We start from the raw sequence: 27090 nt of genomic DNA, 5'->3' as shown, positions 1-27090 counted from the left end.
AAGATTTTGACTGAATACTTACAAAACTAGCATTGACTGCATACAGATGGATTTGTATATCCCTAATTTGGATTTTAATGCCTTTTTCTTATAGTATTCTCATGTATGTTTTTCCTGTGCTGTATCACGCTAGGTCTAGAGTTCCCCCACTCTTGAGTGGGCTTTTAGAGAACATGAGGGGCTGCAGCTGGGGACCAATGCAGTGCACACATGGAAAAGCACTGTTTCCATACCAGGCCTACAAATACACAGGGATGATACTTGCAGTCCGACTCCCACTATTCTTAAGGGCACTTATATTAAAAGGTAAAGGTGTCTCCAACCAGTCGTGTCCGACTCTAGGGTGCGGTGCTCATCCCCGTTTCTAAGCCGAAGAGCCAGCGCTGTCCGAAGACGCTTCCATGGTCATGTGGCCAGCATGACTGAACACCGAGGTGCACGGAACGCTGCTACCTTTCCTGCCGAGGCAGTACCTATTTATCTACTTGCAATTTCTTGCTTTCGAACTGCTAGGTTGGCAGAAGCTGGGACTGAAGACGGGAGCTCACTCCATCACGCAGCACTCAGGTCTCAAACTGCTGACCTGCCGACCTTCCAGTCTGCAGTTCAGCGTCTTAACCACTAAGCCACCGCGGCGCTTATATTGGGAACTAACAAAGTTAATAGGTTTACTACTGCATCAAACTCTGTGGTATTAAAATGAGTATTCACTGCACTGTCATTTGTCTTGGACTATATTCACAATGTACTTGGTAATATCAGTTTTTAAAAGGGAGGAGGAATTTACTCTTTTCATTGTTCGATTAGGTATGAAAATAGGAGAATTCTGTAACATTTGTCTATCACCACCGCAGCTCCAAGACCATGAAACCTTGACATGCATACTAAAAGGACCTGAAGGATATACACTGCAGGGTTTTGTTTAAAACTTTTATTATAGACATTATTTTACTTAAACATGTTCAACACTCCAACAGTATGCCTGCTTTTCAACACTGCTATAGCAGCTCTTCTCTACTGCCATGTTGGAATTGAGCTCTGTTTGTTCGTGTGATTCCACTTCAGTATACAGGTCATCTTTTGTGTAGAAAATCCTATAGCACCAAATCAGAGCCTTTGGTCTTAAAACCTTTCTGCTGCTCTACTGGCCACTGCTCTAATATTGCCATAAACCTTTGACGGAGGACTTCCTGTAGAAGAAAACAGTGTTAGTACTCTTGATAGTAAATTCAGTACAGTATTAATCAGGACTACTGATCACCCTACTAGATATAAGCCTTGAGCTATAACAGTAGCTTGCACCAAAAGCCAAGACAGTCATGGTTCTAGATTGTTCTACTCTATAGCAAAGCAGACCATCCTAATTTTAAGAAGCTACCCAATGTACAACGCTTACACAGTCAAATGCAGCTGTCCACTGCGGCTGCATCATTGAAGATAAACTTAATCTCAAAAGGAAAAGAGTACTATTTCAACTAGTTTCCTAAATCCAGAATATCAAAAGAAAATTACTTCATCAACACTAATGTTTTGAGTTATGCAGGCTGTAATTTAGGATACGTTCAGGTCTCACTTCCTCTTAAAGGGTGAGGAACATGTGGTCCTCCAGATCTTCATGGACTGCTATTCCCTAGACTGCATAGTTAATGGCAAGGGATGATGGGAGTTGCAGTCCAACAACATCTGGAGAGCTACATGTTCCCCATCCCTGCTCTAGAGTGATAGAAAGTGTGAAGAGATGAATCTTTCTGTGCCAAGTAATGTCCATAGTTTGTGAGGCTGTATTGGTAATGATGTCTATGCCTACTTCTAGTACCTTCCCTAATTTTTAATACTGCAAGTGCTCATTCCTCATTCTGGAATCCGTTTAGATGTGGAACGATACATAAATGTTGTAAATAAATAGCCTTCAAATATATTGTTGTCTCAACAGCCACTGGAAGAAGGAAGTTAGAGCCATGACACAAGACGAGAGTCCTTTAAATTCAGATTTCATTTTGTTAAACAAGGCTTACCTAAGATGAGATTGCAAATTGCTGTTCGTGCCATTTTAATATTCTGGAAAGACCCTAAAATATGAACTTTCCTGTAATAAAAAAAAGTTTTCACCCATGACATTTATGGTATTTAAGAACATTTGAAAGCATTCCCCTTTTACTGGCCCAACAATGTTGTAGAGTGCTTTCATTCAACCAGCACCTGGCTGACTAACATAGAGTTTTCAGCCACTAATTAGATGATCATCCCCCTTTATAAATCCTAAGCATTAAAAGTAGGCATGGCATCCTACCACCCTCATCTATTTCATTTCAACACTTATATTAATGGGGATAATCCATTCTTCACTTATCTCTTCACTTAGTCCTCTGTTAAACCTTTCCATAATTAGTTGGAATAATTCCTTCATGACAGCATATTCAGTTATTGGAAATCACTCTGACAATACAATATACCTACAGGCTTCCTGTGCTACCCACAAATGATGCATACATACACACATACATGAACTTCCATATTCACTCAAGCTACAGGATATCTTGCAATCTCAATATTTCTATTGATCTAGCAAGGCCACAAACGTGCTATTGACAAAATACAATGGGCCAAAATGTACTGAAAGGCAACATTCAATACTTGTTGGTCTATCAGACTATTTCTTATATAATGTTCTGTGCTTTTGGACAGTTTAAAAACCATTGTGCAGGTGCTTCCACTTAGATATATTTTATGGGGATGAGTCAACTAACTCTTCCATAGCTAAATCTGTTCAGGATGCAGTACATTTAAGACCTTGTTCAGATACACCCAGAATGTATTGCAGTCCCACATGTATGTGGGGGTCCCCAAGCCCTTTCTTTTTAAAGGGGGGTCCATTTTTTAAAAAAATATCAAACGTACATTAAAATCAGGTCTTTACTGAAAGCATACCAAGATTTGCGCAAAATTCACAGTAAACAAAAAGGATGGACTATTTTATACTTACGAGTCTGCAAGAACTATTCGTGTCCTTGTTACATTTTCAATAGTGAATTTTGTCTTTCCACCTTTCCCTGCAATTCTTCCTATTGCTCTAGAAAGATGATCTCCTTTTAAAGGCTTGACTAAAGAAAAAAAGACAGTTTTACTGCATCACATATTTTAATCGTAAACCTAAACATGTTTATTCTGGGGGCCAGTAAATGGTCTGAAGGAGCACCTGATGCTGTCTGGTTGCTAAAGCCGAGTAGGTGTGAATTTAGTTAATCTGGATGGGAGGTCACTGACAGCCAAGTAAGAATGAGACAATATTTTAAAAGTGTTTATTCCAAAATCAATAACTGTCATGGGACTTATTAGAAAGTAAGAACACTTAGGATTGCAGTCTCAGAGCAGATGTAAATGTTCAGAGAAAAAGTCTTCTTGGGAGCTGAAACTATATCACTTTACTACCTGTAGAAAGCTAGGCCAGCATTAAGTTTCTCCCTCATATACTAATTTTCCACAGCCAGGGAAAGCTTTTGAACATATATTCCCCTATATTCTTTTTGAAGTGGTCCAGGCTTGGGAAGACTACTGTGTACTATGTGCTTTTTCTCAATGTTTGAGTTTTAACCAAACTGATGGAGCAAGGCAATCGTTTATCCATTGAAATCATGCCTGCATCTTAGATGGATAAACTGTACTTGTGATGGAAAGCTAGCCCAGGATTAGGCTTCTCCCCCATATGATTGAATGACTGCTGCACATAAAATGGGGGGAGGGATGCATACAAAGAGCCAATGGACATATTAACATGCTCTCAAAAGGCTTTTTGTCTGGACCGTAGTGAGACATAGACCTAGCACCCCAGTTTAGTAATGACAAAACATAATAATTTGTTGTAACATAACAGAACATAAATCTAGTAGTGCTTCAACTTTTCTGGACTGCTTTAAAGACTGTCAAAGTAACTCAACAAAAATGTGAAAACCTGACATTGTGGGAATAATCTCCCTGTGGACCATCTGCAACTCCACTTTGTGCAGTTAGATCACAAGGATACTATTATCCTTGGAGAATTTTAAGGCTTTATTCTGATTTAATAAGGTGTGCTCCAAAGCCCGGAAAGACAAGTCAGGATTTAAAAAAAGAAAACAAATATTAAGCAGCCTTTCCTTTTAACAACGAGCAATATTCTGTTTATTAATTATAAGTTCTTACATGTCCCCACAGTATCTGAAAAATACACCTGTACTGAGGTTTGGATATCCCATCCCCTTAATAATAGTATACTCACCATCTGTTACTTCAAATGATTCTAGAAAAAGGTCATCTAACCTGATAAGAGCAAGTGCATCCTAGAAGAGAATGATGGAACTTAAAACTTTACATATCAAACAAAAACACACTTTGAAAAATGAGTAATTCTATGGCTTTTAAAGATAAGTGACATTAGCATGAAATCAGAAAACAAATACTAATGAACACTAATACATCCCAGTTGCCAAGGTTAGCTCTGTATAAAAAGGTAAAGGTAAAGGTGTCCCCAACCAGTCGTGTCCGACTCTAGGGTGTGGTGCTCATCTCCATTTCTAAGCCGAAGAGCCAGCGCTGTCCGAAGACGCTTCCATGGTCATGTGGCCGGCATGACTGAACACCGAGGTGCACGGAACGCTGTTACCTTTCCCGCCGAAGCGGTACCTGTTTATCTACTTGCAATTTCTTGCTTTCGAACCACTGCTTTAAAAACCTGGGCATCTACTCTGCCTATCCATATTCATTTTTTTACTGCAATGAACTCCAAAGAAACTAATAAACAGCCCAAGTTCAGTTCTTTACAGACCAATTACATTTTTAAACCAAGAGTCATTATTAATTAACACTCCACATTTAACAAATGATACTGAAATTCTACATGAAAGTCAGCTACGTGAATCGCAGTGCACTCATGGCTATAACAGCAAAGCAGGACTCAATTTTTGTATTTGGATTAGATTTCTAAATTATACACCCAATTATCCAAAAAACAAGGTAAACCTTTTCCCCTATGCACAGAGACAAGTGGATTTCTTAGGTTCCTCAATTTTACATTTTAAAGAAGTTGTTCAAAACCAAATGAACACTCACCTCAACTTGAAATCCAAGTATAAAAGCTTTCACAAAATCAGCTGCTTTTGTCAAGGCACTTATGTCTTTGGTTTCTTTACATGTCTAGAAGAGAAAATAAGTGTTAGGACTTGAGTGGTGAAGCCTTAAAGATTCACCCTAAGTACAGCTTGCACGATCAGGTGCTTATCTGCCCCTCTTCCACATCCTTGCTCACATTAGTTTTAAACATTTACCTCTGATTCCATTAGCACTGGGGTTTTAGGCTGCTGTTCTTTCCTTCCGTCTACATAGGCATATTCTGACAACTACTAATGGTTGAATTAAGCCCATTATTTTATCTATTCGTAAATCTGTGTTATGTTTACCCTTACAAATATACTCTGTACATTCACGTTTTCCAGAACTAATTGGCAAGGTAATTTCAGACCCTTTTATTCCAGACTGAGGTTAAACTTTCCAAGGCAAACAACTCTGATCTAGACTGCTATATCTTTGTGTTCCTAACAAGTTAACAGCAGCTAGGTCCACCTTTTGAGATTACTAGAACCAACAAGTTTTCAGAGCAGTCTTTATAGGGTTTATCCGCTGACAATGGCTATTCAAGCCATTAAACAGCATACTGGCTTGGCGAGCAGTAGGCTCTCCTGTTTTACAGAGGACTAGAGAATGTGAAATGGGAGGGGAGATTACTGGAGTGCAGCTTGAATTCATCTCATGCCAAAGACTTCAGACTGTAACTACCACATCCCTCTCTGCTACCATCTAATATCCAAAACATGTTCTGGGTGGCAAACTACCTGGTAAATTTAGAAAAGAATTTGCCACCTAATTTGCAGGTGCTTATTTAAGCAGATTTTCAGAATTTTCCTATGTATTTCAATTTGTTTCCATTCCTACTGCCTATCACCATGGAAGATGTATCTAACAATTTGGATGACTACTTGAATGCTGGACTTGTACCCACTGAGGCTTGTTAAGGCTAGTTGGCAAAATAGATCATAAGCTGGATGGGGCTGTTCACCACTGAAGAAGAGCAAGGAGCCAGATATATTGGCTTCTGCAGTAATTTGTTTTTGCATCCAATTCAAAGTGCTAGTTTTGATTTATAAAGCTCTGCATGGCTTGGGCCCTCCTTTGACTTAAATGTCATCCACAGAAGCCCTTCTTCCAAGTATCCTCTTCTTCTAATACTCAGAGGGTGACAACAAGAGAAGGGGTTTATTCTTTGGTGGTCCCCTGGCTCTGGAATGCTCTGCCTAAGTCTGGCACCCACACTACTATCTTTTGGCCATCAGGCTAAGGGCACAATCCTATGCATGTTTAGACAGAGAAAAGGCCTACAACTGGCTGGGCCATGCTGGGAGTTGTAGGCCTTTTCTCTGTCTAAACATGCATAGGATTGTGCCCTAAAGCTTTTATGTTCTCTTAGGCATTTCAAGTATTTAAATATTTTCAGTATTTAAGATCTACTATTTCAGTCACTGTAATGTGTTTTAACTCTTGTAGTGGTTTTAGTTGTGAAATTTAAAGAGAGCTTGAGCTATTGGGCGGCACAGAAATGTAATAAATATATAAATCTATATCATACTTCATACTGTGTATTAGTTTTATGCAGCGTTGGGTATTACTGTGATTTTGCTGTATTATTATTTGATATGGTTTTATTTTAAATTAAATTCACAAATATCATATAAAAATAAATATTTCTAGTGCTGACAAACAGACCAACCCAGGAATAATATTCACCCACTGCAAATGCAAGAACAGGATTTGCTGACCTTTCACAGAGTAAGAACATACGAAGAGCCATGCTGGATCAGACCACAGGTCCATCTAGTCCAGCATTCTGTTCACAGTGGCCAACCAGATACCCAGTAGGACATGAGTGCAAAAGCACCCTCCCACCCATGTTCCCCAGTAACTGGTGTACAAAGGAATACTGCCTCTGATACTGGAGGTAGCATATAGCCATTGGACTAGCAGCCATTGATAGTCTTATCCTCCAGGAATTTGTCTAACCCCCTTTTAAAACCATCCAAATTGGTGGCCATCAGTGTCTTGTGGAAGTGAATTCCATAGTTTAACTATGCGCTGTGTGAAGAATATTTCCTTTTATCTGTCCTGAATCCCCACCAATCAACTTCATGGGATGACCCTGGGTTCCAGTATTATGAGGGAAGGAGAAAAATGTCTCCCTATCCACTTTCTCCACACCATGAGTAATTTTGAACACATGTATCATGTCCCCCCTTACTTGTGCTTTTTCTAAGTTAAACAATCTCAGATGTTGTAACCTTCTCTCACAGGGGAGTTGCTCCAGCCCCTTGATCATTTTTGGGTGCAATCCTATGGGGACAGGCGGCTGCCTCCGAACTCGGAGATGACCGCCTATCCAATGCAGGGCAGGAGAAGCACAGAGGGGATCCTGCCATGCATTCGCGGCTAGACAGCCAATTTCAGCTGTCTAGCCATGGGAAGTCGGAGTGGGGGTGGCCGGTTTCCACCCTCCTCATCTAGCAATGCCCCTTTTACACTGCTCTGTGCTGCTCTTCTGAGCGCAGAGCGCAGGGCCGTTCCGCGCTGCATACGAGGCAGTGCAGGATGGGGGAGAACACTGGTTCCCGGAAACTGACGTATCCTATGGCCATCTAGCCGCTGACTAGCAGCCATAGTATTGCTCCCTTAATTGCCTTTTTCTGCATTTTTTCCACCTCTACAATATCCTTTTTTAGGTATGGTGACCAGAACTATACACAGTATACCAAGTGTGGCCGCACCATAGATTTGTATAAGGGGAGTATGATCTTGGCAGTTTTAGTTTCAGTTCCTTTCCTAATTATCCCTAACATGGAATTTGCCTTTTTCAGAGTAGCCACACACTGGGTCGACATTTTCTTCGAGCTGTGCACCGCAACCCCAGGATCTCTTTCTTGGTCAGTCAATGCTAGCTCCGTTCCCATCAGCTTATACTTGAAGTTGGAATTTTTTGCCCCAACATGCATCACTTGACAATTATACTGAACCGCATTTGCCGTTTTGATGCCCATTCTCCCAGTGTGGAGAGATCGTTTTGGAGCTCCTCACAATCCCCCCCCTTTTTAAAAAACCTAAATAATTTGATGTCATCAGCAAACGTGGCCACTTCATAGCTAATTCCAGATTTATGAATATATTGAAAAGCATACAGATCCTTGTGGGGCCCTACTGTTTACAGCAGATCTTATAACTCACCTTTATCTCTATATTCCTTGTTTTTAAATTAAATCTAACTTGAAGCTGCAAGTGTTCTACAATTGGTGTAAAAATTTTCATCCAGTTCTCTTTCAAGGGTGTGTATCTGTTTGCTGGTACTGGAATTTTCCTCATTTCATCTTTTCCACCCTTGATGAGACAAACAAGACAAAATTCCTTTGCATCAGAGACAAAATAACTTAACAAGTAAAGTTATTCTATATATTAAATTAAGTGCTTTACCTTAATGATTTACATTCAGTATGATTATGAAAATCATGGTAGGCATAAATGCTCCTGGTACATGGAAGTCAAAGTTTCTCTAATTTTAGGACGCAATCCCATCCGGATGCCAGTCAGCCTCCAAACTCAGTGGCAGGCATCTTATGCATAGCAGGAGGAGTGCAAAGGCATTTGTCACCTCTGCACTCACCCTGCTCTGTATTTTAGCTAGATGGGCGCTTTCACCCATCTAGCTGAGGCATCAGGGAGCAGGAGGAAAGGAGGCTGGGATGGCAAGAGGTTTGTTCGTAAGCAGGCCACCCCCCTTCTCCTCCCCTGCCCACAGGACTGCTCCCTTTCCCTTCCCTCTCAGCTCATGTTTGAGAGCTTGTAGAGACAGCTGGTGCAGTTCTGTCTGCACCAGCTGTGAGTGGGAGGGGAGCTCAGACTCCTGGGTCCAAGGTCACTGCGCTGTCTCTGACCATGGATCCAGGAATCTGAACTATCCTATGGCCCCCCAGATACGGTCTAGGGTCTATAGGATTGCTCTCCCTGAAGACTAAATACTTACTTTTTAAGTCAGAGAGGGTTTTCCCCCTTAGAAATGACATCCATGTTTATACAGCACTAATTTAAAACATGATCCTTTGGTTCCATCACACATACTATATATACATATATATATATATATATATGAAAAATCACCCCAGATCAATATGACCTGGATCAGTCTGAACTTCTCCAGAAAGAGTAACCAGACACTTAAATTGAGAGTAAAGGTGGTAATGCTACCAGACCCCCACTTCTAATTCAAGTTTGATGAACACTTATCCACTAAGTGCTGAATTCTTCAAATGGGGCATTTCAACCAGGATTCGTTCCCCGATGGGATGAATGCAAGGAAGGGGGGCATGGAATAGCAGGATACATCTAACTGATTAAAGCTGTACTTAAAACCACTGAGTGAGACACCGCTGGGCTGGCACCAGAACACAAAACTGAGACGAGAGCCAATTACGGCTCCCTGCCTAATATGCCAGTGTTATACACGCGTCCACCACGTTCACACTTTGAAATGTAACCCGTGTAGTCCATAAGCAGTTAAAAGCGAGAGTAGATGGAAATCAGCCATCTAATCCGCCGGCAAGTTCTTCCAGGGTCAGGCTCTTCATACAGACGTCCCCCAGTTCCTAGCAGCAGCTGCGCCAGAAGCAGCCAGGATGCCTCACCCCGAGGGCCTCGCCACGAAGAGGTGGGAAATCGGGCCGCTTCCTAGGCGAAGGGCCCCCGCTCTCCTCCATGGGACCCTCCCGCTGCTCGCCCGCTCGCCTCTTCCGCTTGCGGACTCTGGTGAAGCCTTCGCCGCCGGTGGCAGTTTCCATCACGACGGGAGGCGACAGGCGCCCGTCCGCGCCAGCACCTTCCATCCTGAGCCCCTCCGCTCGAGCCCTCTCTGCTCCGTGCACGCGCCGACAAGAAGAGGCGGGGCTAGCCGGCAGCGGGCCTTAAAGCGTCGCCTCTCGCCTGACATCACTTCCACCGACCGTTCCATTTCCCTCTGCCCGCTCTAGGGCTGCGGCTGGGCGCTCTCCTCTCCCCTCCGCCAGAAGGAAGCGTTAGACTCCGTTCTTCCGACTATTCCTCCCGGCGTCCCTTGCGAAAAGGGAGCCTGCCTCTAAAGAGGCGGGAGGGGCAGAGCCCCTGGTTTTCCTTAGCCGGCGGGGCGGCGGCGGCTGCCGTGGCGCGTAGAGAGCGGCACGGACGACAGTCTTTCTCCTCTCCATGGTTCGGTGCCCCGGATGTTGTGGTTGTCGGGTGGCTGCGCATGCGCGAAGCCGCCGAGGGGGTTGGTTGAGGAGACGGCGGAGGCGCAGTAATAGGGAGGAGTCCGAGGAAGGCGGCCGCGGCGTCGTGCGTCAGGGGAGTAAGAGCCGTAAGCCTCGGGGCTGCGGCGGCGTCGCCGTCGTCGCCATGTCGGCGGGAGGCTTGCTAGAGAAGCCGCAGATAATCGCGCACGCGCAGCAGGGGTTGAGCTACACCGTCTTTGATTGCAAGTGGGTGCCGTGCAGCGCCCGCCTCATCTGCCTGGGCAGCTTCCCGCGCGGCACCGGCGTCATCCAGCTCTACGAGCTGCAGGGCGGCCGCCTCAGCCTCCTCCGCGAAGTGAGTGAGAGGAGTAGGCTCAAGCTGGGAGGTGCCTTCCCCTCTCTCTGTCTCTGTCCCGCAGGTATCCTGCTGTGCCCCGCTTCTCACGCAGCGGCAAGGAGCCAGGGCTTGCTTGGAGAGGAAAAGTGAATCAACCACCACACACAACCCCCCCCCCCAACAAACAGTGGACTGGCTGCAATCAATCCTATGCATGTCTACTCAGAAGTAAGCCCCATTGGGTTCAGTGAGGCTTGCTCCCAGGTAAGTGTGTATAGGATTGCAGCCACCATTCTTTCAACAGGTGAAAAGGAGGTAGAGTACGTGACCTTGAACCCAGGTTTTAACACTGGAGCTTAATTCAATCTCTGGATTGTGGCAGTTCAGGTATTGTGTTTCCATTTGCAGATCCCATCGCTTGGGGAAGGGGGGGTTGACTAACATTCTCTTCTGTTTCATCACAGTTTCCCCCACGCTAACGATTATTGGGAGGGGCTCAACCGAAATCACAAATTGATGAGGTGTGGGTGGGATCCCCATTTGATCCATTGTATAGAAAACGTAACAGATCTCAGACCCACCTTTCTCAACCTGGTGTCCTCCAGATATGTTTGGCAACAGTGTATGAGGTGTCAGTTGCTTCACCTGAATGCATGTCTCAACTCTTATCTTTGCAACTGCGGAACTGCTGGTGCCTGCTTGGAGAAGAAAATTTAACCCACCACTGCCCTTTATAAAACAAAACAAAACATTGAACTCTGAGGATTCATTTGAAGTTAAGTTAGTTTGGAAGCATGTATCTGACTTGGGACTTGCAGTGTTTTTACCCATTTTGAGACAATGGAGAATTGTGGCCCTTTAATGTGTGAACACAGTATGCTTGTGAACAGTTAGTCTATGCTATTTACATTTTAACTAAACAGACTTGGTCTTCTGTATCATCCTGCTGAGAAGATGCAAATGTGGTAAGCAGGTTGTCTGCACTGATCTTCTCAAAGATTAATGCCTTAAGTTCATATCTGGTGGCACCCTTCAGTTTTCCATTCTGTATAGAGGGATGTTACTACTGGTTGTAGTACAGTAGCTTGCCGTGCGTTATTTAAGTTGTTTCTTCAAGTACCATAGAGCATAGAAACAGATGTATCTTACAGCCTGAGTTTGTGTACTCAGAAGTAAGGCCCTTTAATTTCAGTGGAGCTATCTTCCAAAGAAGTGGATCAAAACCTTAAGCAAACTAGCTCATGTATGCCAGAGACAAATCAGAATGGACCTGACTTGCCAAATAAAAGGGGGTTCCAGACTGTAATGCCATGTAGTTTGAAAACTATTAGTATTGTAGTATCTAAACAGTTTGAGACTGAAGCACCATACAAATGCATGTACAGATGGATGAAGGACTGTAACTATTAAAATAGCTTAACATGGTGGGTGGCTAATTTCGTTGTTAACCATTTAAATTAATAAGATTTCATTTGCATGGAACTGACCACATACAAGCATATACCAGATCAGAATCAAACAAGATATTTAGGGGCATGAATATATCCTAGCCATGTTTGTTCTGCCCAGTATTGGGCATGCCAGTGTTCAGGAGTAAAGCACTGTTTAGAAATGAATAATGATGAGGAATGTCATGCTGGTCACCATGGTGATAACCATTACCTTTGCTTGTATACACAGCACTTTGCTTCCCACAGAGCATTGGTTGCTGTAGTTATAGCAATATAAGAATACAACACATTGACCTTATAAAGCATTACGGACAACTGAGTGGATGCCTTTCACATCATACAGATTGACTGCCTGATTATATGAGTCATGAGATCCTCTTAATGTACTGCAATGAGAATGTTTTGTTGTAGTATTGCTTTCCAGTGGCTAGCAACCTATTTACACCAATCTAATCTAAACATAATTTTCTATAATCTGAAGGCACTAGTTCTGATATTTGCTGTATAAAAACCAAAGAGGGTAAAGGTGGAAGGCAAGGTGCAAGAAAAAACTGTTCAGTGAATAACATTTTTGTCAGCAATTCACTTGTTTGAATCACAACTCATTTTTTAGACTAAAAGCTACAGAAATAAAAAAAATAGCATGTTGCAGGAATACTAGCTGCTAATGCGCAAGAATTTATTTGAATTACTTTCATGTTTGTATTCACGCTCAGTACATTGTTAAACTTGTATTAGTTTAATTTGATTTACTGAAGTTGGGCTCTAAGCTTGTGACAAACTTGAGTATCAATCACCTTGAATTAGGGAGCAACCTTCTTAGATGTGTAGACTTATGTGTACTGGTTGGTAAGTATGATCATGCTTACTAGAAAATAAATCCCGTTGAACACTTCTGAGTAACATGATTGGGCCCTTAATGTAGGTAAAACATGCTTAAACAGAAAAAAACATGAATAAAAAGAAAAAGAAAAATATTGCCATTTTGCAATATTGGAACATTAGGAAAGAGCTAGTCATCTGTAGAAGCAAGCACTGCATAAACTTTCTTAACCTATTAACTTCTAAAGAGGTGAAATTTGAAAAGCATATTATTATCTCTCTTCCCCCTGTTAGAATTGGAGAAATTACCACTTCCTCTGTGTTTGTAAACCATCAGAAATAGCTAGGTTTCTCAGAGAGCAATCCTGAAGAGCATCCCAGGGACCATACTGGAGCCCCTCTACCGAAACTCTAGATGCTCCTACGGTCTTGGAAATTGTGCTGGCTACTTTCTGAGGTTGCAAAAGCGGCCTCAGAGGACCTTGTAGAGGTCAAAAGGAGGGTGTTCTGGTGGATGGGGAGGGGAGATGGCAGGATATGAAGTGGGGGAAGGAGGACAGGGATGCAAAAATCGCCTCTGTTGCTCCTTGCTTCCTGCTGACAGAAGCCCAACAGTGCATTAGATACTTGGAAGCCTCTGATACGATTGTGACCTAAGTAAATTAGAATGAGAATGCAATCCAATGCATGTCTACTCAGATGTAAGCCCCATTGAGTTCAGTGGGGCATATTTCCAGGTAAATGTGTATAGGATTGCAGCCACCATGACTTAAAATCCTCTCCATGTTCCCTGGCAGACAGATTAAATTCCAAACCATGTATCAGACTAAAATGTATGACCTGTCATTGTTCCTATTAATATCAGCCTTATGGGTTACATAAATGAATTTTGCTAAAACCTATCAGCAGTGTTTCTATATTTTAAGGTTTGAGTAAAAAAAATAATTTCAAAAAGGTCTGTTCCCCAATGCTTGATATTAAAATAACCTGTCTGTTGGATAGGGCAAGACAATAAATATAAAATGATTAAGCTCTCCTAAAATTTTTTGATTTTCCTTGTTTCCAGATTGAAAAGTCGAGGCCTATTAAATGTGGAACCTTTGGTGCTTCTTCTCTGCAACAAAGATATCTAGCTACAGGGGATTTTGGTGGAAACTTAAATATATGGTAAGAAATATTAGGTATGCAGATTCATATTTTTCGGAGCTCTGTTTCTCTCTTGGCCTTATTCTGTTCCCAGGTCATTCATAATCAGTACACTATTAAATTTGTCAGTTCATTAAAATTTTCTTAGAATGGGAGTATGCAGGTTTTAGGTAGTGGTAATAATCTAATGCAAAGATTCCAGTTTGTAGGATGTTAACTAGGTCACTGCTGTCTGGTTACATTATAAAATTGGTTGAGATCCAGTAATCACCCAACTGGTTCCATGTGCTCCAGAGATGTTTTTCCGTCAAACAACATTGCCTCCCCTCCGTTCACCGTTAGCCATGTGGCAAACTCCTTTTGAAACGGTGGTGACTTTTCAAGGCAGTTTTTGGTATGGCATAGTAGGCTGCTGTTTAAAGAGATGGATGGGGTATCAAAAATCCCACTAGGCATGGCTAAAGTAGTTCTTTGGATACTAGTCATTGTTTTTGAGAGTTTGTGTTCTGAAACTGAAGCAGAAGCCTATTCTGAAGTCTTTCCTTCATTGGTAGAATGCAACAAAAGAAAATTACATTTGGCTACCCTCTCCTTCCCTCCCACCGCACTTTGCATGTTCATCTGTTTGGAGGGTTGGGTTTTCATTTTGGTGTTTTGTCTCTTAATAATGGTCTCACCACAGACAGGCCCTTTCTGAGAAACCTAGAGTTTGTCTGAGAGTTTTTAATGTTCACTGCTGTGGGAAAAGCTTAAAAACAAATGTAAACCTTAGGCAGGGCTGGAAAAATATTTCAGTTTCCAAGGAGCAAGAATCGCATTTGGGGTCAACAGTCCTGTACAAAGTTGAACAAAAAACTTCAAATGTTAATTGATGTGTGCAGCTAATATTCAGATGAGTAATAGTCTAGAATTTTTTCTGGTCCAGAAAAGATTAAGGAAAAGAACCGCTTTCTAATTTCCCGCTCTAAAAAACAAAATATACCCTTACATTTTGAAGTCTCAGTATTTGTAAGCCTAACAGCATTTAAGAAGTTGAATTGTAATATTGCATCTTTGTATTTTTCATTATGAAGGCTGCTAATTAATTTTTGAGTTTTGTAATTCCACCACATCTTGGGAGGGAGAAGAGAACATTAAAAAAATGTTTGCATCAGATTTTCTTTTTATAGACATCAATGAGAGAATTATTCTGCTATTTTATTGGTTGAATAAATTCAGATTTTAATTAACTGATCATTATCTCCAGAACGTCTTGACACTAGTTCTTGTATCAAAAAGTTCACAAATGGCATTTTATATCATATTGATGACCACTGAAGTGTGAGAGTAAATTGGTGCAGGTTTGAATGAACACAAAATAATTGTCTCTTTCTGCTGTTAAGGAATTTGGAGGCTCCAGAAACCCCATTGTACTCTGTGAAGGGACATGAAGAAATTATAAATAGTATTGATGGTGTTGGTGGCTTAGGAATTGGAGAAGGAGCACCAGAAATTGTGACAGGAAGCCGTGATGGTAAGTTAGTCCTATTGCTATGCTGTTGGTTAGGAGAAAAAGGGAAATGGGTCAGGATAAATCCTGCTAATAGTCTCCTATGATAATGATCCTTCTGTCTTCTGTTTGTTATGAACCTATTTAAGCTTTAAAAATTTTTTTCACAAACCCAGAGGGAAAATCTGAATATGGACCCCATTATTTATTTGATGGTTCAAACTCAACTGTTTAAGAGAGCGATCCTGGAGAGTGTCCCAGGAGCCATAGGATTCTTCAGCGTCTCCCCTCTAAGGCCACAGATACTGCTGTGACCTCGGAAGGGGGAGTCTGGCATCTGATCACTCCCCCACCCCCTCACAGCTGTCACTGCGGCGCCTGCATTCTGAGGTCACAAAAGTGCTCTCAGAGGACCTGGGAGAAGTCTGAAAGGGGATGTTGCGGTGGGCAGGGAAGGGAAGAGAGAGGAGAGGCCAGGATATGAAAAACCCCGTGACCTCCCCAGGCCCACTCCCAGCAGCATGATCACTCTAGGCGGGCTCAGAGGCCTACCTAGAGGAACACTTACAAAAAGGAAGATGGACAGGTGAAAATTGCCTCCATTGCTCCCCCTGCCATGCTGGGAGCAGCCTGCTAGGGCACTGGATACTTGGAAGGCTCGGAGATCGGAAGCTTCTGTCTAACAAGAGCCCTAAATGGAGTTTTTCCCTAGATAAATATTTATATGTATTTTTCTGGAAAGTAAGTAGTGTACTGATTACATCTGTGTTCTTGCTCGCAAGATTCTTTAGATTAAGAACTGTTTTCATTAATTATTGCGATGTGTCATCATAATGCTAGTATCTAAACTACCCAATCAGAAGATAGCACTTAGCTGATTCTAGGTCCTCCTGCCCGGCAGTTCCAGAGCTGCTAACATGAGAGCTTTGGGGAGGCCAGTGCTGCTGTCGTCTACTGGTAAGGTGGGGTGGGGGAGATAGGTAGGAAAGGAGGGAAGAGGTGAAGGGGATAAATGTGTAAGTATAAGGGAACATGTGGATATGCATGAATATTTGGAGGGAGGACAAAAGAAAAAAAATCTGCTTCCACTCTTTTCCGCCCACCTTCTTGGCAGTTTCCTGATGGGTGTTAAACAACTCTGGAACTGCCAGGCAGGAGGACCCTAGGTCCGTGCTGCTGTCCTTGGTGCCAGAATCAGCTAAGAGCTATCTTCCTATTGGGTGGTTTACTTTCCTGAAGGGTGTGGCCCATTGCTTCCAACAAGTCCACTTGCAAGATCCTGTGGAATGCTGCCATCACAGCATCTTGGAGTATATCTGGGCACGGTTGGTGACTGCAGCAGTGCGAAAGTGACAACTGTTACTGATGCTTTGCCTCGTGTGTGTGCAGCAAAAAGTGCAGCGGTGGGGCAGAAGGAGGTTTATGTGGCTGGACAGAAAGATAGATTCTTTTTAAATATGATCCTGCAAGTTCTCAGAGAAGCCAAAGAGTGCACTGTACCTTAGTTTAGGCCAGGTAAGGAATATGTGGTGTTTTTTAAATGACAGGTGAGAGAGATTACTGCTTGACTGTAACTCTCTTGGCAAGCAGAAATGCCATTTCATCTATAGTTGTGCAAATTGGAGTAGGCACTGCTGGATCTAAGAAGTCCCCTGAGGTCAATATTTGTCTCCCTTACTTTGTTCACACATGTTTTGGCACATCAGCTAGTGCACAAATTAGTTACAGATGGTTTAAGGAAAGTTTACTTTTTGTGTACAATCCACAACCCATCAAAGTCAGCAGCATAATACCTCTTGTTTTTAATAGATTTGAATTGTATCCAGATGTCAGAGGAAAGTGAGTTAACTGTTTAGGTATATTTTGGGACTCAAAAAATGTACTGATTTCTGTTTCAAGTCACTTGGGGCTTTCCCTAAAGGTTGCTGATTTATGAGTTTATGTTATGAAGAAGGTTTTTCCTGTATAATGGCTTTTGGAGTTGTTGGTGTCAGCAACATTCAGGGATAAAGGGTTGTCAAGTGAGGACCAGATTGTTCTTTTTGCAGGGGAGGACATGGTAAAAAGCTGAGTAGCATTAGGTCTTGAAGAGGTGAAAGAGGACAGTCTTGTAGCTCCAGTTATGAAGACTACACCTACTGATTAGTCCAATCTATCACTGCCATGACATAGATTTTTCTTAGCTAGTACATACTTGGTAACAGCAGTATTGGCCAGCCTTTTTCCATTCTAGGTTCCTCAGCTGCCATATGATATGGTTACAAGGATACTGCAATCAGATCTACATATGCTGTATGTTCTATTTTGAGTCCCACGTGGAGCAGGGTTTTCACATAAGTCATTAGAGGGCTGTAGCAAACTGATACCTTGTATAAGGATGTGAAAAGAGGAACATAAAGCAAGACAGTTGCAAACAGCTCTGTAATATATACATGTATAGTATGAGTAGTCTTGTCTTTGAATGAAGATTACATCTTCCAAGCACTGGAAACTAGTATTTTAACTGAGTTAAATTTTATTAGTTGCATCAGTTACACCATTCCTTGGATGAAGGTGAAAGGCTGTATCCATCAAACTTTGAAAACATGGAAACAAACTGTTCTGTTTTTTGCAATACAATAAATATGGCTAACTGTAAAGGAGACATAACTAGTGTTTTCTTAAAAGCAAGTTGGAGGGGCTGGAGCTGTAGTGGAAGAATAAATACCACAAGCCATTTTGTCAGTACAAGAATAATGCAGTGTCAATGATTGCAGGGACTGTGAAGGTGTGGGACCCAAGGCAAAAAGACGTTCCAGTTGCCAATATGGAACCAGCGCATGGAGAGAGCAAGAGAGACTGCTGGACAGTGGCGTTTGGTAAGTTCAGTGAACTTGTTAATCCTTAACGGCGTACAAAAATGTATCATGGGATTTGTCTTGCTCCTATCACATTAGTCTTGGAACGCTAAAGTACTTGAGTTTCCAGGTACTTTGCTCTGCTTAATTCCCACTGCAAGCATCTCCTTTCCAGAGATGCAAGCAGTTGGGAATTATTGGGGTAATCGCAACACATGAGAGAGTTTAAACATTCTGTCTAAAATGCAGCCAGTAAATTTCTCTTTCTGGGAAGCTAGCTTCCAAATGCTGCCACTTCTCTTTGATCCCCTCCCATCGCCTGTTGCAGCAACATCACTTCAAGTGCTGTGTTTCTGTGGCAGAGAAAGCAGTATTAGCATTTTAAATAAAATAAATTATATAGTAAGACTGGAGTTGGCATTAAATCTTCCAAATGTTACCCCTTTCTTCTGCTAAATGCCTTCATCTCTTCTTGGATCCAGGAAAAGTCATAAGTTCTCCATGTATCTCCTTTCCAGAACTGTTTTCTACGAATGCACAACCTTAAAATAGACTTGGCACATAAATGCAGACTTGCTGTAAGAAAGTTTGGTCATATGGTATTTATCTAAACAGTGGTCCTTTTTTTCCTAACCAGGCAATGCTTATAATCAAGAAGAGCGTGTTGTATGTGCTGGCTATGACAATGGGGACATCAAGTTGTTTGACCTTAAGAACATGACATTGCGATGGGAAACCAACATTAAGAACGGGGTAATATTTCACAAAGATGTGACAGAATTTTAATCTCTTTCTCTGTAAGATGGAAGATGCAGATACTTCCAGAAAATTATGCTCAGTATGATTAAAACTACACAGTACATTCTGGTTTTGCCAGTGGTCTAAATTAGACTAAATTAAACTTAGTTTTAATTAAATTAAAATAGTTGATTTATGATTTGGCTTATGGATAATGATCACGCTCCTTTCCTAAACAGTGAGATTTCAGGGGCAGGGGGCTTTGTTCTATACAATTTCTCTACATAAATACACATTTTTGTATGGCAAAAACTGAAAAGTTTCAGTCTGTTCTAAATACTTCATAGTTCAGGTTTTTGAGATGTGTTTGAAGGACATGTTTATTACAAGCCATTGGTGATCTGTCAATAATGTACAGTCAGGACCAGAAATAGTGGAACAAGGATAACTGTTTTGGCAGTTGGCCTCTGTACACCACCACATTGAAGTTGAAAGGAAACACACCCAGATGGAAGCGAAGTCAGGACTTTCAGCTCTAATTCAAGGGGTTTGACAAAAGTGGGGCACTAACCATTCAGGAAGTACAGCCAGTGGCATACACACACATCCATCGTTGGGGGCTCATAAGTAATGGAACAAACCAACATCATTTCAAACTTAAGGATCGCCTTTAGTACCGGGATGAAAATCCTTTGCAGTCAATGACTGCCTGAAGTCTGGAACCCATGGACATGACCCAATGCTGAGTTTCCTCCCTTGAGATGCTTTGCCAGGACTTTACTGCAGCTGCCTTCAGCTGCTGTGTGTTTCGTGGGTCTTTCTGCCTTCAGTCTTGTCTTCAGTAAGTGAAAAGCATGCTCTATTGGGTTGAGATCAGGTGACTGACTTGGCCATTGAAGAACATCCCACTTCTTTGCCTTGAGAGACTCTTGGGTAGCTTTTGCTGTATGTTTTGGGTCATTATACATCTGCAGTATTAAGCGGCGTCTTATCAGTTTGGCAGCATTCGGCTGAATCTGAGCAGAAAGTATAGCCCTATACACATCCTGCTGCTTTTACCAGCAGTCAGGTCATCAATAAACACCAGTGACCCGGTTCCATTGGCAGCCATACATGCCCATGCCATAACACTGCCTCCACCATGTTTGACAGATGACGTGATATACTTTGGATCATGAGCTGTTCCTTTCCTTCTCCATACTTTTCTCTTCCCATCATTCTGATGGGACAAGTTGCAAGTTAATCTTGGTTTCATCAGTCCAAAGAATCATATTCCAGAACTGGGCAGGTTTTTTTAGGTGTTTGCTGGCAAAGGCCAATCTGGCCTGTCTGTTCTTTAGCGTTACCAGTGGTTTGCACCTTGTTGTGAAGCCTCTGTATTTACATTCATAAAGCCGTCTCTTGACTGTAGATGTTGACAATGACATGCCTACCTCCGCAAGAGCGTTCTTGACCTGGCTAGATGTTGGGAAAGGGTTCCTCTTCACCATTCTGCAGTCACCCACTTTAGTGGTCTTCCATGGTCTTCCAGGCCTTTTGCTGTTGCTGAGCTTGCCAGTTTATTCCTTCTTTTTCAGGATGTTCCAAACTGTTGTGTTGGCCACTCCCAATGTTTTTGCTATCTCTCTGATGGGTTTATGTTGTTTCCTCAGCCTAATGATGGCCTCCTTCACTCGCATGGACACCTCTTTGGACCTCATGTTGGGAGTTCCAGTGAACAGCTACCAAATGCAAATGTAACACTCAGGACCACCTCCAGGCCTTTTATCTGTTTGATTGGTTATGGGGCACCCAGGAAACAGGCCACACCTGGCCATGCAGCTGCTTGTCAGCCATTCGTTCCATTACTTATGAGCCACCAACGATGTGTGTGTGTGTATGCCATTGGCTGTCCTTCCTGAGTGGTTTTTTGTTCAGTCGTTAAGTCGTGTCCAACTCTTCGTGACCCCATGGGCCATAGTACGCCAGGCCTTCCTGTCCTCCGCTCTCTCCCGGAGTGTGCTCAAGTTCATGTTCATTGCATCGGTGATGCTATCTAGCCATTTCATCCTCTGCCGTCCCCTTCTCCTTTTGCCTTCAGCCTTTCCCAGCATCACGGTCTTTCCCAGTGAGTTTTCTCTTCGCATTAGTGCCCCACTTTTGTCAGACCCCTTGAATTACAGCTGACAGTCCTGACTTCACTCCCATCTGGGTGTGTTTCCTTTCAACTTCAATGTGGTGGTGTACAGGGGCCAACTGCCAAAACAGTTATCCTTGTTCCAATATTTCTGGCCCTGACTGTAAATTTACCCAGAGAGAATGAGGAATATGATTCACTAAAGTAAGGATGTGATTCTGTGCCGTGTTCAGCATAGTTAAACTTATTGACTGGAATCCAAAAATCCCCTGCATCTAGTCCTGCATCTGCAAGGCTTGTGTTTCTCAAACAGCAGCTCTGCACCCCACCCCCCATATGCTACATGGCAAAGTATTCTTGAAACTGCAGACAGTTTCAGAGCCAAATTATAGTATGGCATGAGCGTCTGCTGTTAAGAGGAAACAAAATCAGAAATCGCAGTAGGCACGCCTAATCTCTTGGGTTGCCCCCAAGAGTATACAGTTGGATTCACCATGGTAAGTACTCTGCTGCCCTCTGGTGATGAGTCTCAGCATTTCCCAATCTTGGAGCTAGAGAGAGGCAGCGGAGGATTATCCCTGCAGTTGCAGTGAAGTTTGGTGCTCAGAGTGCCTCTAAAAGGTAACACAACTGTAGGGGAAATCCTTGCACCATACCCTGCTCCACGGTTGAGAGGAAGGCTTGGAAGTGCAGCTACAAAAGCCTCCAATACATTTGTCTGAAAATGGAGAGGAAGGGCAGGGCTTGTTGTTTTGTCCCTGTGCTTCGATGGTGCTCCACAAACCTCAGAAGCAAAATGAGAAAATAAGCCTCAGCCCTGGTCTCCAGTTAGAAGTTCTATATGGGGGGCAGGCATCGTCTTTGCAATGAAGCTGGGCTTCAGAGTCATCTGAGTGCCTTTGGATCATGCTGTACTTCAGGAATGATCTCCCTCTCCTATTCAAAGCTTGGAGTGAAAGGAGTATAGTGAGAGATTGCACCTCCCAAAAGCAGTGCAAGATTGGGGACAGTGTAACAAGTGACAACCTTGCTGAGAGGGTGGGGGGGGCAGGATCTCGATGGCCTTGTAGGCCCCTTCCAACCCTACTATTCTATGATTTGATTCTATGGTCCTGGCAGCCACAAAGTTTGGGTTGGCTGCTAAGGCCATACAAAATTGGCTGACCTATGGTTGTCCCTAAAGCAACTCTTTGTTTCCAGCGATTGACGTTAGCAAGCATGCTGAGCTCTGTGCAAGACTGGGCTGTTTGCCTTCAATCTATAGCAAACGCATCCTCAGACTTGCTTCTAAATAAAAACACTGAAGATTTCATACCACCTGTAATGTGTTATGGCTCAGCTGAAGGCTACTGCTTGCTTGCTTTGTATTTCTAGGTTTGCAGTGTTGAATTTGACAGGAAAGATATAAATATGAACAAATTGGTAGCTACATCACTTGAAGGAAAGTTTCATATTTTTGACCTGAGAACTCAGCATCCAACTAAAGGCTTTGCTTCAGTTTCAGAGAAGGTACAGTATAAAACATAGACTGTTAACAATGGGAGATGTTCTACTCTTATTGCATGCCATGGGGAAGAGGCATAAAAATATTTGTGGAACAGATGTTTTTAAGGAATGGGGGTCCTAAATTCCTGGGAGACTTCTTTCCAGTATCCCATCATAATCCAAGATTGGCCAAGAAAACCCTTTTGATGAAGTTATCCATACACCAAGTTTAAACAGTGGATTGATACATAGATGAGATCTTGGAAATTTGGAAACAGTTTCCTTTCTCTGGGGTTTGCAGATTCTGATCATTTTCCGGAAGCAGTGCACACATCCTTTTTATGTAAAGTGGCATTTTATGTAAAGTGGAATGTAGACTGAGCTTGGTGCTGCCTTTGTGTTGGGCAGCACTCAAACATATGCATCTAGATGTGTTGGACTTCCCAGCATGGCCAAAGGTCAGGGATGCTGAGAGCTGCAATTCAAAATGTCTTGAGGGCTCCAGGTTGGAGAAGGCTGTGCTACACATACAGTCCCTGGTGCACAGTGCTGTGTAAATAGAGGACAACCCTACTGCAGCTGTACATATGGCTCTATCCCCACTCAACTGATTGCTTAGGAATGATTTAACTTGTCACAGGCAATTAGGTGTGTAGATAAAATAGATCCTATCTATTTTTATTGATTTTTAAAAAAATATTCTTTATCGGATTTTCAAATTAATTGAAACAATACATTTTTAAAAGTATAACTCAACATTAACGCAGTAAACATACACAAGGATATCCAAGAATAAATGTTGTTTGCCCTATTCACATTTAGTCAGAAACTGGTAGACTAATTTATGACTAATTTTTGCACAACTTTGCTGTTAGGCCCACAAATCCACCATGTGGCAAGTTCGGCACCTTCCACAGAACAGAGATATCTTTCTTACTAGTGGAGGAGCTGGAAACCTTCATCTTTGGAAATAGTAAGTATCTCCCCATCAGGGGCAGGGGGAGATCCCTCTTTCCTGTGTGGTCCAAACTTTGTACATTATGCTCATTTGTACAATTAACTTGTAGGGAGTTTTTCCTGCCAAGGAGTGCTTGGTGTTAGAGACTGACATGTTCCCTAGTAGAACTGGCTTAACTTGAATCTGTACCATTTATTTGGCCGTGGATAGTTATTTAAACTTCCTGCAATGATCTTGCTCGTGCTCTTTAATGGGTTGGACCCAGACTTGGTCATACTTAGAGTAGGTCCACTGAAATCAGAAGGATTACGTTAGTTATGGCTATGGTTTTAAGTATGACTGAATCTGGATCCAACCCGTTGTGTTTAAACATGGTATTGATCAGTTTATCTTCCCTTTTCCACTCATAATATATAAGGAGCTCTAGATTCATGAATAAATATTGAGTGCTTAGTACTTTACTCTTGCTCTGAACTCTGACTCACCTCCCTGTCAATATGTTAATGTTAACAGGTCCCCAAAATAATATTTACTGATACACATTAATTTCTGTTGACAGGTCTGTCAGGCACATTAATAGAGACTTAGTTCCAGGGATTCTGATTTAAACCGCTTGTTCCTTTTCTGCCAAGTTCCTATAAGCTGACTGATCTAGTCACAGTGCCTCCTTCTCCAGGCTGGCTAGTCATAACTCAAGTAGTATTTGGGGAAAGGGACTGCAGAGTTCCTAGGTTTTCCAATCTTGGAGTGAGCTAGATGCATGCATATATATATATACATACATATATATATATATATATATATATATGCGCGCCTCCTTACTCCAGCAGCTCCTGTGTTCTTTGTTCCTGCACAGCTGCTATTTGAAAAGGCAGAAACAGGACCACACATCCCTTCTGACCTTGGGTGAGACACAGAAAAAGAGGGTTTGGCCCTTACAAATGGCTTTATTTGAAGGTATACTGAATGCATGTGTGCTGAAATTCAACATTTTTCTTTTTTACATAACGAGTACTGAGCAAGAAAGCTTATCAACCCAGCATTGCTGTCTAGGTTCCTTCTTAGTTTTATTTGTCCAAGTCACCAATCTTAAAATTCTGAAGTCTTGTGCATGCCCATAGGGATTTTCTCCCCCCGCCCCCCCATACACAAACCTTTTTTCCTGAAGTTTGATGTAGTTGCTAGGGGATTGGATTTGAATGTGAAGAGAGCTAGTTTGAAAGATCAGCTGTGAAATACACAGAGTGACCTTGGGCAAGTCACTGTCTCATAGCCTAACTGACCTCACAGGATTGTTGTGAGGATAAAATGAGATGCGTTTTGTAAGCCACCCTGAGTTCTTTGGAGGAGGGTCAGAAGGAAAATGAAATAAATGTGGAGTTAGATGTAACAAGTATACGTGGGATGTGTTTATAAAATGGGCTTTGTTCTTTTTTTCCTCCCAGTGAGTACCCTGCACAGCGCTCTAAGAAGGATTCAGATGGAAGTGAGATGGGAGTAGCAGGTTCAGTTAGCCTTTTACAGAACGTGACATTGTCAATGCAACCTATTTCTAGCCTTGACTGGAGTCCTGACAAAAGTGGTCTCTGTGTCTGTAGTTCATTTGACCAGACTGTGAGAGTACTCATTGTCACTAAACTGAACAGGATTTGACCAAATGATTTCTAACAAAGAACAACACATTCCTGAGCTTTTAGAAGTTCAATAAAATGTCACTGCATGATCTCATGTCATGCAACAAAACATAGAAAACTTTGTCTAGAGTGTTTTTTTACCTCTCAGAAGCAAATCATACATTTCTGCAAATTGTGCCTTTGATTTTAGCACATTGAAACCTGTTTACTGTGTTCAACACACTTAATTTCAAAGTACCTTATGTTCGTGGCATCTTTCGTGCAGTAGCATCAATTTGTTAACACTTGTTAACATTGTTTTTAATATGTATTATATCTGTCCATTGCCCACAAGACTCTATCATAGTTCTCTGATATCCTAGAAAGAAACTTTCAGAATCAGCACATTTTTGTGCTCTAAATACTGTATTTGTTGGTGTGTTTGTCAACATGGCTTGGATTGAACTTTGTGCATTTAAAATTTGAATAGTTAAGTTTTAATGGAATAAAGTTAAATATTTGTTACGAAGTTCTTCTGTTATTGACTACTTGTTTAAAATTATGTAAGTATACACACATGGAATAATATTGTAGTTTATGAATCGCTTTCTATACCCCTGCCAAAGAAAGATTAATTTATGTCTGGGTGTACCTCAGTTTTGATATTTAAAAAATCATTTCTCAAATTAGTAAACATTTTATGTTTAATATTAAATTTGATTAAAGTAATTTTGTATTTGTACATAAAATATTAATGAAATTGATTCCCCCTCCACAAATAAAAGGTATAATTTATGTAAGGGTTGTGTATAAGCCTATGCCCTTCTTCTGAAGGTATTCAAGCAGAGACTGGACAGCCATCTGTCAGCGATGGTTTAAATTTGATTCCTGCAATGGCTCCTTCCAACTCTATGATACGATTCTCTAAGATCAATGTGGCATACAAACCTTTCAACAATATAGCATCATAAAATCATTTAAATTTAACAGATCAACATAAAATATTATAATATGGCAGACATTTTTTAAAAGCACATAAGCACCACAACAATTGTCTTAACTTCGTTCATTGAAGGGATTCTAACTAAAATTCTGGTTTGATTCAGTGAGTAACACCTAGGCTTCCGTAATGTGCAAGTGTAGTGCACTTACAATCAATTTGCATGAGATTTTCTACAAGGATATTATTCCTATGTAGGAAAATTACACATGCAGTGGAAAACTGTGACAATGTATTTTGGTCTGTTATTCATGTGGCAAAATAAAAATGTGTATTTGTTTTGTCATAGTACATACATGGAAGTGATATGCGGCGTAGTTTACAAGATTGTAGTCTTATTTTTTAAAAAATGTGGAGAAGTACAGGGTGTTTCAAAATGATGGACCCAATTTCAAAACAGTATATTTCACGATGGCAACATGTTACAATTACACCAAAAGTTACAAACGGTTTAATGAGTTATCAAGTTTTACTAACCATTTTATAAATGCTCTATGTGCCCTCCACCTGCTGTATGGACACTATCGAGACGATAGTTGAATTCGTCCCAAACGCCTCTCAAAGTGTCTTCATCCATTGAAGTCACCGCTGCTGTGATTCTGTTTTTGAGGTCATCCAGATTAGTTGCTAATGGTGGCATAAAAACACGTTCTTTGACTTATCCCCACAAGAAAAAGTTGCAGGGTGTAATGTCTGGAGATCTTGGGGGCCAAGAGTGTAGCACCAAATCTTTGGGTCCCGTGCGGTCTATCCCACGTTGAGGCAGTGTG

The 27090-nt window shown here is 41.8% G+C and overlaps 2 protein-coding genes across 11 annotated transcripts; one reads left to right on the top strand and one right to left on the bottom strand.

The window, feature by feature from the left end:
• Positions 1–916: 916 nt before the first annotated feature.
• PNO1 (partner of NOB1 homolog) lies at positions 917–10000 on the bottom strand. The gene is made up of 7 exons (XM_084823841.1): positions 9750–10000; positions 8299–8448; positions 5086–5169; positions 4256–4316; positions 2984–3101; positions 2016–2086; positions 917–1190 (listed from the first exon to the last, which is right to left on the bottom strand). Exons 1-7 carry the CDS (start codon positions 9945–9947, stop codon positions 1123–1125), a joined length of 750 nt encoding a protein of 249 aa, XP_084679967.1. The 5' UTR covers positions 9948–10000; the 3' UTR covers positions 917–1122.
• A 431-nt stretch (positions 10001–10431) lies between these two features.
• DNAAF10 (dynein axonemal assembly factor 10) lies at positions 10432–25845 on the top strand. 10 transcript variants are annotated; one of them, XM_084823761.1, is made up of 9 exons: positions 10432–10683; positions 14005–14105; positions 15467–15597; positions 18330–18431; positions 19048–19163; positions 22639–22773; positions 23625–23722; positions 24564–24613; positions 25153–25845. In XM_084823761.1, the coding sequence occupies exons 1-9, from the start codon at positions 10492–10494 to the stop codon at positions 25206–25208; spliced, it is 981 nt and encodes a 326-aa protein (XP_084679887.1). In that variant the 5' UTR covers positions 10432–10491; the 3' UTR covers positions 25209–25845. The 10 variants fall into 10 exon arrangements, with proteins under 10 accessions (XP_084679887.1, XP_084679877.1, XP_084679955.1 ...); XM_084823751.1 differs by having other exon boundaries at positions 24564–24664; XM_084823829.1 differs by having other exon boundaries at positions 10432–10929; positions 24564–24664.
• Positions 25846–27090: the final 1245 nt, after the last annotated feature.

This window comes from Heloderma suspectum, chromosome 1 (assembly GCF_057233095.1).
Source record: "Heloderma suspectum isolate Gila_16-S chromosome 1, 16-S_ref, whole genome shotgun sequence".
Taxonomy (NCBI): Eukaryota; Metazoa; Chordata; class Lepidosauria; order Squamata; family Helodermatidae; genus Heloderma; species Heloderma suspectum.
The sequence above is the reverse complement of the archived record's forward strand: the minus strand, read 5'-3'. Positions and strand labels throughout refer to the sequence as shown.